The following is a 12,174-nucleotide window of genomic DNA, read 5'->3' as shown; positions in this document are numbered from 1 at the left end:
GGTTGGGGGCAGGGAGAACCGAGCAGGAATGGGAATTTGAACGACAGTCAACAAGAGAGCCCAAGGCTGGCACTGATCGGTTCGCAGGTAAAAGTTGAGATCAGCAGAAAGTTTTTGCAGAAAAGGGAAGAATTGGAAGCTAACTGCACCCAGAGAGGCACTGCTGTCAGCAAAACAGGAGGAAAATGAGTCACTGACTGAGCTACTTCTCTCTTCTCTCCTCCCGCCCCCCAGACACACACCATGAACACACAGATAATTTTGTGGTTTTCTGCAAATTCAAACCACGGGGCTGGGAAAACACCAGGAGCCGGCAGGACACAGAGCTTTTGTGTCCCTCTTCCAAACCCGAGAGGCCTGGATTTTGCAGGGGAATTCCTATTCCCTTAAGGGATTTGGTCTAGGTCTTCTGTTTTCATTTTAATTGGGGTTATATAGTTAACCCTAGGTCATGGAAGTCCAGCCTCAGCTGGGTGAGAGGTGGTAAGAGACATGCTTTTGGCACATGCTCAGAGACACCTCCTTTCCACTCTTCTTCCAGGCTTCTGAGATTAGAACCAGCTTTCTGTGCTTAACCCAGGTGAGCCCACATTCGGATGAAAAGCAGTTTTACATGCCATGCACCGCAAGGAGGGAAATAAAATAAAGGTAGCACAGTTCCTAAACCCAGCTGGTCTATAGCTAAAGTGTCTTAAACTGAAAGCAGGAAAGTATTATCAACTTGCATATAGGCCTCCAAGCAGGGTTCGAAACTCCCATTTTTCTAGGCGCATTTTGTGACAGGGAATTTCATTAGTGCAAGGAGTTTCTAAGCTCTGGGCGCAGTACTGCGCCTAAGATTTCAGATTAAAACTGCAGAGTGGAAGGAAAGGAGTACAGAGGTACCTCGGGTTAAGTACTTTATTCGTTCCGGAGGTCCGTTCTTAACCTGAAACTGTTCTTAACCTGAAGCACCACTTTAGCTAATAGGGCCTCCCGCTGCCGCCGCACCGCCAGAGCACAATTTCTGTTCTCATCCTGAAGCAAAGTTCTTAACCCAAGGTACTATTTCTGGGTTAGCGAAGTCTTTAACCTGAAGGGTCTGTAACCCGAGGTACCACTGTACCTTTTCTGCCTCCCCACTTCCAGCTACTCTCTGAAGACTGGAAAAGAGACCCTCTTAAGAATATATAGGGGTGGGGGCAGGGGAAGGACTAGACCATATGAAAAATGAACGTACTATTTTAGCTGCAGTTCATTCATTTTCAGCTTGGTATTCTCGTTCTAAAAATGTGCACCTAGACAATCTGTTGTTGCGCCCACAACCTAGAAAGTTTAACGTGCCATTTAGCTCCTAGCTTTCATATCTCAGTTTCTAACAGTGCCTCCAAGAGCCCTAACCAATAAACACACTTCCCCTTCCATAATGGGGGAGAGAGAGAGAGAAGAAAAAAATCACGGACCCCGATTCCCAATAACGCCAGTGCTCCAGGAGTCACTTCTGACCCTGTGCACAAGAGCAGAGTTCTCTTTTTTTTACGCCGCTCCGTTCACACGTCGGGGACCAATTGGACCGCGACAGCGAACACGCGTCGGGCCTCTCCCCACGAGTCGTCCCGTCCGCGCGCCTGGAAACGCTAGCCTAGCGGGAAACGCAGCCGGCCTTTCTTGCACGGGGATTCACAAGTGCCGTTGCACGGATAAGTGATCCGGGAGGCGACTCGGATTCCCCAGGGGCGCCTGCCGAAGATGACCCGCCCGATCCTAAGCGCGCAGGGGGCGCCTTCTCACCTGAGCAGCTGGAGCGCGTCCGTGGATCGCGGGTCTTCCACGAGGACGTAGACGGTGGCGGGGGGCGGCTCCGGGTTGGGGGGCCTCTCGCTCGTGTCATGGGACATCATTCCCCCGCCCCCCCGACTGGAGCCCCCCCCCCGGTAGATAATCTGGGGCTCCCGGCGGCTAATGCGGGGAGAGGCGCTCCGGATCCAAGTTGGGGAGAATGGCGCAGAAGCGATTCAGACCCAAGAGCTGCGGGTGGGCGGCGGGTTCAAGAGACCCGTCTCCTCCCAGCGCGGGAGAAAAACATCCAGCCGGAGTGTTGCTTCATTTTCCGGCTGGAGAGGGAGCAAGCGGGGGGGAGATCTCCACGGGAAATGACATCAGACTGGGATCCTCCCCCGGGTGGAGCTGGGATCGGTGGTGATCTCTTTGCCGAGGCGAAGCGACGGGGTCTTAAAATTGGTCGGCGCTCAGCTGGGATCGCTAGCAAGCGTGCCTCTGAGCGTGTGCAGAATGATCGCCGCCGCGGATGACTGAGATTGCAGGTCCGAGTCCGGCTTGTCAACTTGCACCCTTGAACCTCACATTTTTAGACGGATGGGCCACCTGCTTGATGTTGCCATTGGGGGGGGGAGGTTAGGTCTCCCTAAGGCAACCAGTAGCTGGGGTCTGTGAGAGAAGCATCGAGGTAAATAGATTCCAGGGTCCGGATCTGATCTGGTGCTCTCCCAAAGGAACTTGCAATACTCTTCCCATCATGTATTAATTCGGCTATCAGCTAAGACCCTGTTCCAGCCTTGCTTGTCTGAATTTGCTAAATTTCTGTCGTTACTCATGGATATCATATTTTATTCATTCCTTCGCAAGAGCACCTAAATTATTGAAGAGATTTGTTATACCGACAAATATGACAATATTGCCTTGCCATCAGAGAATCAAGCTGTCGATTCCTGCATTGCAGGGGGTTTGGACTAGATGACCTTTGGCTCCCTTCCAACTCTTAAGAGTCTATGATTCTATAAATCAGTGGATTTCATTACCACAGGTAATACAGTAGTTGCTGTCTCACATTCTCTTCTGTCTTGTCCCTTTGCCAGCAGACAATATAAAGCTGCCATGCATACAAGGAAAGAATCTACAGAATCTCATAAATACCAGCAAAATAGATATTATTTGTTGTCATTATCTTCCAAATCTTCCTTATACTGCAGTCCGAGACACGTTAATTGGCATTTCCCACAATAATCACATGTGAGTTTAGTGGTGAATCATACCCGATTCCATCCCACCTCCTGATTTCCAAACAAGTTGCTAGTACCTTAACTACCAACAACACAAACGTAACAGGCTATATGTAACTCTATAAATTCATTTTCAAATGCAACTCAGCATATATCAGGATATATGATTCAATAGACCAACTTATCATATAAACGAAACATATTATGAGACGTTAAAGCCCAGCAGATTGATCAGGAAATACAATCTATTCAGTTCTTATATTAGCAATATCCATGGGGTGGAATTCTAATATCAGTCTTGTGGTGTTCCATGTGAAGATGATTTCAAGAATTCTAGCGTTCCTGGTATGCAGGTTCCAGACAAAGAACTTGGAAGAATGGCACATGCAGAAAATAAGACAAGGATTCCAGGATAATTCCTTGTTTCACCCAACCAGGCTTCGTCAGCCGTGCCCACTCGTATTCTTGTATATCATAGACATGGAACATGGAACATAATGGATTCAGGCATAACCTTACTACTATCTTATAATCCCACCAGTATGATTGCACCAAATGATTGTTTTATCACTTTTAGGAATATCACCATGAGCTACTGGATGTCACATTTTCTACTATCAGGAATTCTGGGGCATATTATAGACTTATTTCGTTTCTTTCGTAAGATTTCTTAGCAGCCTTTCACCATATGGAGTGGTGTCCAAGCTTTTTTCAAAGAGGGCCAGATTTGATGTAGTGAAGGGCCGTGAGGGCCGACAAGAGGGCTAACCCATATTGTTGACCTTTTTTTAGGATTGAAGTTGTTGAGGTTTTAATACTTCAATTGAAATAATAAAGTATTATGATTGGATATATTAATTGGATGTTTTTTATTGGAAAATCAATAAAAATTGTTTTTTTAAAAAGAAGTTGTTGAGGGGTTTTTTAGGATTTTACCCCAGAAAACAAACTGCCACAGGGGCCGGATTAAACCGGATTAGGCCACTGAAACGACTTTGGACACGCCTGCCATATGGTCTCTGGGCAGGGCAGTTTACAACAGTAGAATATAGAATTATAAAAGCAGATAAAATGGTTGCAGTTGTAAAAATATGTAAAGCCACTCCAAGTGGAACTATGCCTTCACTATGTTAGATGGACCTCGGCAGGGTGGGAGTCCATAGTTCAGTGGCTGCTGCAAAGGAAGCCCTTTCCTGAGCCGCTGTCGCCCGCAGTTCTGAGGGTGGCAGCAGGGCTGGTCCAAGACATTTGGGCAACTGAGGTGAACCACCAAATGCTGCCAGGGAAGATGGGGAAGAAGGCTTCACCTGACCTCGAGGGAGTCTCACCTACCAAGATCTTGCACACAAGCAGTGGCGTAGCGTGGGTTGTCAGCACCCGGGGCAAGGCAAGTAATTTGCACCCCCTAACCCGTGGATTTGCGCCCCCTAACCCGTGGATTTGACCCCCTAACCCTAACCCCCAGATGTTGCGCCCGGTGTGGCCGGCCCCCCCTGCACCCCCACGCTACGCCACTGCACACAAGAAGCTTGGTCAGTAGGGATGGAGACATTCCTTTGGATATCTGGGGCCTAAGTTGTTGTAGGGCAGAGCTCTCCAAACTGTGTCACGACACGTTAGTGTGTCGGCTGGAGTCTGTAGGTGTGTTGTGCAAACGCTCCCAGGGTTGGAAAGGGGTTGGTGGTGGGGGTGTACAAAAATAAAACGAAACTAATAATAATAATTATTCTTTATTCTTTATACCGCGCCCATCTGGCTGTGCTTCCCCAGCCACTCTGGGCGGCTTCCAAAAAAATATATTAAAATACTGTAATACATTAATTTATGAGGAATTAAAAAAAGTTTAAACAAACATTTGCCCCCCAAAACCCGGAAGCCTTTCTTCTAGGCATTTTGACAACAGATATCCCAAGTGATAAAAGAAGGGGATTCCTATACACAACAACAGCAGCGAGAATGTTGATTGCTAAGAATTGGGAGGGAAAGAAAATTACAACGAGGGAAAAATGGCAGATAAAACTTTCTGAATATTTGGAACTTGCAAAAATGACAGAAATAATCAGGAATCAAACCAGACAAAATTTTATAAAAGAGTGGGGATGCTATGGAGGGTACTTAAAAAAGCATTGCTCCCAAATAAAATCTTTAGTGTGCTTTGATTAATTTTCACAAATTGCATGACCGATGGATAATATAGTGTATACAGTATAATGCTGATAATTGATAAGGTGAAAAAGGACACAGTTAAAAAAGGAGGAAATGACCCGCAGTGAGGCAGATGGAAGTCACACTGGAAAAGTAGATTATTTACAATTTAAAGTTATGGAGGTGTTGAATTTTTAAATTAATTTTGGGTGTTTTTTTCATATATTTTTCTTTTTTGTACTCTATGATATTTTTGATGATGAATGGAATAGATGTAATATTGAATGAAACCAATAAAGAGCATTGACCAGGAGGGGGAATGGAAAGCTGTTAGTTTAACCTCCCGTTTGCTAGTAAAACTGAATTACAGTGGTACCTCGGGTTAAGTACTTAATTTGTTCCAGAGGTCCGTTCTTAACCTGAAACTTTTCTTAACCTGAAGCACCACTTTAGCTAATGGGGCCTCCTGCTGCCGCCGTGCCGCCAAAGCACGATTTCTGTTCTCATCCTGAAGCAAAGTTCTTAACCCAAGGTACTGTTTCTGGGTTAGCGGAGTCTATAACCTGAAGCGTATGTAACCTGAAGCGTATGTAACCCGAGGTACCACTGTATTGTGTCGTGAAATGATGCATGTCTACAAAGTGTGTCACCAGCGTAGAAAATTTGGAAAGCTCTGCTGTAGGGCTTTAAGTACTAATGTGAGCACCTCAAATTGCATTTGCAAATGAACCGGCAAAGCAGCGCTAGACTAGAGCACACACTCAGAAGCATTGCCTACACATGCAATAGAATCAAGGGCTGGATCCTGAGGTGCCCTAGTGGGGTGTACCACTTCAGAGCTGGAGTCTGGGGATGCTTTTCTTTCTTTTTAATGTCGCTGTACGCTGTGGTCTAAACCACTGAGCCTTGGGCTTGCCAATCAGAAGGTCGGCGGTTTGAATCCCTGCAATGGGGTGAGCTCCCATTGCTCAGTCCCAGCTCCTGCCAACCTGGCAGTTTGAAAGCACGTCAAAGTGCAAGTAGATAAATAGGTATCGCTGTGGTGGGAAGGAAAAGGGCGTTTCCGTGTGCTGCTCTGGTTTCACCAAAAGCGGCTTAGTCGTGCTGGCCACATGACCCGGAAAAACTGTCTGTGGACAAACGCCGGCTCCCTCAGCCAGTAAAGTGAGATGAGCACAGCAACCCCAGAGTCGGCCACGACTGGACTTAACTGTCAGGGGTCCTTTACCTTTACCTTTTTACGTGAAAGAATCCTGTCACTCCTGCAGGCTGTAGAAGTAGCATCGAGAGGTGGGAGAACAGCAGTTACAAGTACAGTCATTTTGTTGTTGTTGTTTAGTCGTTTAGTCGTGTCCGACTCTTCGTGACCCCATGGACCAGAGCACGCCAGGCACTCCTGTCTTCCACTGCCTCCCGCAGTTTGTTCAGACTCATATTTGTAGCTTCGAAGACACTATCCAACCATCTCGTCCTCTGTTGTCCCCTTCTCCTTGTGCCCTCCATCTTTCCCAACATCAGGGTCTTTTCCAGGGAGTCTTCTCTTCTCATGAGGTGGCCAAAGTATTGGAGCCTCAGCTTCAGGATCTGTCCTTCCAGTGAGCACTCAGGGCTGATTTCCTTAAGAATGGATCGGTTTGTCATAGCTCAGGACAAATACACTTCAGGATAAGTATTTTCGGGTTGCACTCTGTGGCGACCCAGAAGTAACGGAGCCCGTTGCTTCCGGGTTTCGCTGCTCGCGCATGCACTGATGTTCAAAATGACGTCACATGCATGCGCGGAAGCGGTGAAACACGACACATGCAGATGCACTATCGCGTCTTACGTTCTGTTCAGGATGCGAACGGGGCTCTGGAACGGATCCCGTTCGCATCCCGAGATACCACTGCACAGTGGTACCTTGGGTTACAGACACTTCAGGTTACAGACGCTTCAGGTTACAGACTCTGCTAACCCAGAAATAGTACCTCGGGTTAAGAACCTTGCTTCAGGATGAGAACAGAAATCGTACGGCGGCAGTGAGAGGCCCCATTAGCTAAAGTGGTACCTCAGGTTAAGAACAGTTTCAGGTTAAGAATGGACCTCCAGAACGAATTAAGTTCTTAACCCGAGGTACCACTGTATGAGCTGTGAAGCAGAGAATCCCTGATTCAGATCTCATCTCATCTCTCTCTACCACGAACTCACTTGATGGCCTTAGGGAAGCCACAAAGTGGAGGCAGGAAGTAGTGATGTTGGAAAGCTGATAATGCAGAGTTTTTCAAAAAGGAACAGCAATCAGACACGTTAGGCATATGTCTTTATTAAGCAGCATGTCAGGAACAGCATGTACACAAATTACAAAAGAATAGAATGTGCTGAAAACTGAAACCGCCCAAAGCAATTTAAAACACCTTCTTTTGGGCTGGAACCTCCTCTTCTGCACCTTCATCTCAAGGCAAGTAATGCTTCCTTGCATAAATATAATGAAAGCGCTAGGATGTCGGAGCTATGTGACACTCCTGGGTAGCTCAGATGGGAGAGCATGGGGCTCTTAATCTAAGGGTTGTGGATTTGAGCCCCATGTTGGGCAAAAGTTACAATTCTTTGTGTTTATTAGGCTTTTTCTTTTAGTGTGGGGTATCTGGTGGCGAATTTGCGCAGCTGGTAAAAAACAAAACACAACCCCATGAGCAGGAAGGCTCCCAAATGGCTTGCCATATGTTGAAGCAAATGCACATTACTATCCAAAGAGAGGATTTCCATATGACTATTGCCCAGAGTCTAAAATTAATCTATAAACTCCTTCAACCTCAGTCTCCCTCATCTGCAGTATGGGTATGATAATAGCACTGAACTGTCTAACTATCTAAAGGGACGCAGGTAGCGCTGTGGGTTAAACCACAGAGCCTAGGACTTGCCGATCAGAAGGTTGGCGGTTCAAATCCCCACAACGGGGTGAGCTCCTGTTGCTCGGTCCCTGCTTCTGCCAACCTAGCAGTTCGAAAGCATGTCAAAGTGCAAGTAGATAAATAGGTACCGCTCCAGCAGGAAGGTAAATGGCATTTCCGTGCGCTGCTCTGGTTCGCCAAAAGTGGCTTAGTCATGTTGACCACATGACCTGGAAGCTGTCTGCGGACAAACGCCGGCTCCCTTGGCCAGTAATGTGAGATGAGCGGCGCAACCCCACAGTTGGTCACGACTGGACCTAATGGTCAGGGGTCCCTTTACCTTTATCTAACATTGCATTAAGGTTAATGCTGAAGCCTTACAGCTGAAAAGGCACGCAATGGTTCAAAAACATTTAGGTCATAACAAATTTGTGGGTCTTTGTCATGCCACAGGATCCCCCTTCACTTCTTTCCACTCTCATTTCTTTTAATGTGACAGACTCATAGGACTAGCGGCCTTTTGCGAGAGGAATACAAACGGATCACTTTTAATATTTAAAAAGTGCTGTTTGAATAAATGCCACAGGCATATATGGGGTGAACATCAAACTCAAGACCACTGAGGTTCGCATCCAGCCTCTTTCTAGTTTGTTTATTTATTTGATTTATTTAACCCTTCATGTGCCACCATCCCCACCTTTTCTCTATAGCTGCTCAAGACTGCCAACATTGGGGGGGAAATATAACTTTTTAAAAGTAAAGGCGGCACAATGAAAAAATAGCAAAATATTTTCCCACCCTCCCAATGACCGCTGTCCCCAAGGCAAGCTCTGTGGCTGGTTGCCTCTAAATTTCATCAGTCAAATTTCATCAAAAGCTTCCCCCCCCCCCCGCTGAAAGTGGGCGCAGGGAACGCGCCTGCGGCTGCAGGCAGAGTCAGAAGGGGGCGCTGTCGCCACGACCTGCGGTTTCCAAGCTGCCGGATTCCTGCTCTCTCCAGCCCACCTAAGATGCAGGCGAGGAAATGATGGGGCGATTTGCAGCTGCCCGGGCCTCTGTTGCAGCTCAGCTGATGGAGCGAGCAGCACCGCGCGGGGGCCCCGTGGCAGCGCTGGCGGATGGGCAAATGGTACCGTTTCCTGCATTGCTAACACCACCATCCCCAGCAGCCGCCGGTGTCATTCATTCCAGGACTCCTGGGCTGGGTCTGCAAAGCTCTCTTTCCTCCCTCCAGCAGAGGAGGGGTGTCTTCCCGGGAACTGACGGAGCTGGCGAGGAACAGACTGTGTCTGTTTGCGGCGCGCATATGCCTGGTATACAAAGCTGTGCGAACTGCTGGCTGCTCAATGCCAGGCTTTGCAGGGATTAACACTCTCTCGGTGCTTCCCTCCTCTCTCTCTCTCTCTGCCTGCACTGTTCTGGAGTCCTGCGTGCCTACGTTTCTGCATGCAGGGTGGTGCAAAGAACAGACCTGGCTTCAAATCCCCGATGTAAAATTAATCTTGGGCTAGGCAAGGATCTGAACACACTGTCACTTTAAAGCAGGTGTTAGAAGCATATTCCCCACCCCACCCAACCCAGCAGTTTACCCCTCACGGAGTTACAATTCCCAGCAACCCTTAACAAACTGCAACGTCCAGAATTCTTTGAGGAAAAAGAACGTGCTTCAAATGTGTTTTAAAGGTATAGCAGGGGTCAGCAAACTTTTTCAGCAGGGGGCCGGTCCACTGTCCCTCAGACCTTGGGGGGGCCGGACTATATTTTGAAGAAAAAAATAATGAACGAATCCCTATGCCCCACAAATAACCCAGAGATGCATTCTAAATAAAAGCACACATTCTACTCATGTAAAAACACCAGGCAGCCCCACAAATAACCCAGAGATGCATTTTAAATAAAAGCACACATTCTACTTGTTATGTACTGAAGTTCTCACCCTGGGCCAGCAGGGGGATACTGTAGATAGTTATTGCAAAAAAGGGATTGAAAGTGACATTCAGTGATTGGATAGTTTTAGAAAATTGTTACAGTTACATTGTACTGGAATTCTATATAAGCAGGCTGACTGAACCCTTCAGTTCAGTTCTGTCCTGGCCTGTGAATAAACAAGAGCTGTTTGAAGAATTGCTGTGTCGTCTGATATGTTCACCCACAACTTAACACTACTCATGTAAAACACACACTGATTCTTGGACAATCCACGGGCTGGATTTAAAAGGCGATTGGGCCAGATCCAGCCCCTGGTCCTTAGTTTGCCTATGCATGGTATAGTGTAATGCAGCCCAAGTCTACCTTACAAGGCTGCTGTGAAAATAAAATGAGATCGTATCCACTTAAGGATATACATATAGTATATGTATATACTCACTATCTCTTCATTACTCTCTTCTCTACTTCTGCTTTGCAACTATGGATTCCACCTGTCAATTATCCTTCTGTCTTCCTATTATCTCTACCCATTCTTCTTGGTTTCTGTAGTAGCAGGGTGGAACATCTGGTGCCCGGGCCTAATCTTGCCTCCCAGGGCTTTCTAGAGGGCCTGCCACACCTCTTCCAGTCTGCCATGCCCGCTGCGCATCATGTTCCAGCTGTCAGTCATGCCCTTGCACCCTTCCCTGCCTTATTCTTCCCACACTGAGCTCAATTCTGCCTTTATTATGGTGCAGAGTGAGTGTTTGGTGGGTCAGGTAGAAGGCACACCTGCATCTTTCTCATTTGAACCTATAGTACCTGTCATTCTACTACTTTAGCTGCAGTCCCATACCCAAACTAATTTCACCAAACTAAATAACACTTACTTCTGAGCAGTATGCCTAGGCATACTGTGTGTTTCAAGTGCTTCACATACAGTTCTGTGGAGTCAGGACAGGCCTGGTTTCTACAGCATTAAAGTAGATCTAATGATGTGCACAGGACACAGGTGGCCCTGTGGGTTAAACCACAGAGCCTAGGACTTGCCGATCAGAAGATTGGCGGTTCGAATCCCCGCAACGGGGTGAGCTCCCGTTGCTCGCTCCCTGCTCCTGCCACCCTAGCAGTTCGAAAGCACATCAAAGTGCAAGTAGATAAATAGGTACCGCTCCAGCCGGAAGGTAAACGGCATTTCCGTGTGCTGCTCTGGTTCGCCAGAAGCAGCTTAGTCCTGCTGGCCACATGACCCGGAAGCTGTACACCGGCTCCCTGGGCCAATAAAGCGAGATGAGCACGCAACCCCAGAGTCGGTCACGATTGGACCTAATGGTCAGGCGTCCCTTTACCTTTACCTTTAATGATGTGCACACACATGTGGGAATCCGACTTTGGTGACTGGCAACTGAGTGCATGAACTGACATAACGTAACTAACACTATTGCATGTGTAGTGAGATAACATGAAACTGTCTCCGGTGTTATGTTTGTGACGGACCATTCACACATGTCTTTGGATTTTGTACATCGAGTAATGAGCCTGCATGTGTGTGAACCAGGCCAAAATTCATTTCCATAGTGTGTGTGCATAATTGTACCAATAAGCCAGCAGTTCTCAGTTGTCACAGTTGTGCGGCTGTATATTTGACTTAATCTTTGTGTTGTGTGCAAATGTGTCTTTGTCATTCAACCTTGCCTGACTGTTCCTCATTATCACATTGAAAGTGCAAAGTCACTTTCATTCTCACAACAAACAGTGGTGATTTCATTTCATTTATTTTCTTTTAAAAAGAGGAGCTTCTTCAAGCCTGCCTGCAAGCAAACAACTTTCGATTCAGAAGCCCCGATTTATTAGCGGATCCCTAAGCATTCTGCCCGTGTTCAGATGCACTATTGTCATGTTAACCTCTTCTCTGCCCCGTCCAGTATTCAAAACAGCTTCTGGGGCTCAAGTTGAAGCACACTGTTTAGTATAGCTTCTTATTCCATTTTTCGGATGGACACAGGCGAGATTGAGTGACATCAATCCACTGAGAGAGGTTTGGAAAGCGGGTGGTCTCCCAGATCTACGGAACAACCAGTAAATCAAAGATTTACTTGTAGGTAAAAAATTGTGTAGGATCGGGATGAAGGAGTACTTGATATCGGCTGGATCTTGTCCTTTGTTTTAAATGCCAGTGGCCAGAGAAGTCAAAACATATGCGTATGCAGAGACCCCTCTCTTTTCCCTCCTCACCTGGTAATCGCAACCTA

The 12,174-nt window shown here is 47.0% G+C and overlaps 1 protein-coding gene across 2 annotated transcripts in view; it reads right to left on the bottom strand.

Annotated features, from left to right (window-relative positions):
* The window catches only part of TFE3 (transcription factor binding to IGHM enhancer 3), a 34,833-nt gene extending 32,572 nt beyond the window's left edge, over positions 1-2,261 (bottom strand). Inside the window, exon 1 of one of the 2 annotated variants that reach the window (XM_083719281.1) lies at positions 1,771-2,261. In XM_083719281.1, the coding sequence (XP_083575407.1) occupies positions 1,771-1,880 (110 nt within the window). In that variant the 5' untranslated portion in view covers positions 1,881-2,261. The remainder of the gene's footprint in view (positions 1-1,770) is intronic. The other variant, XM_083719282.1, reaches the window with a different exon arrangement.
* Positions 2,262-12,174: the final 9,913 nt, after the last annotated feature.

Source organism: Podarcis gaigeae, assembly GCF_964106915.1.
Source record: "Podarcis gaigeae genome assembly, chromosome: 17".
NCBI lineage: Eukaryota > Metazoa > Chordata > Lepidosauria > Squamata > Lacertidae > Podarcis > Podarcis gaigeae.
This window is presented reverse-complemented; position numbering and strand designations above follow the sequence as displayed.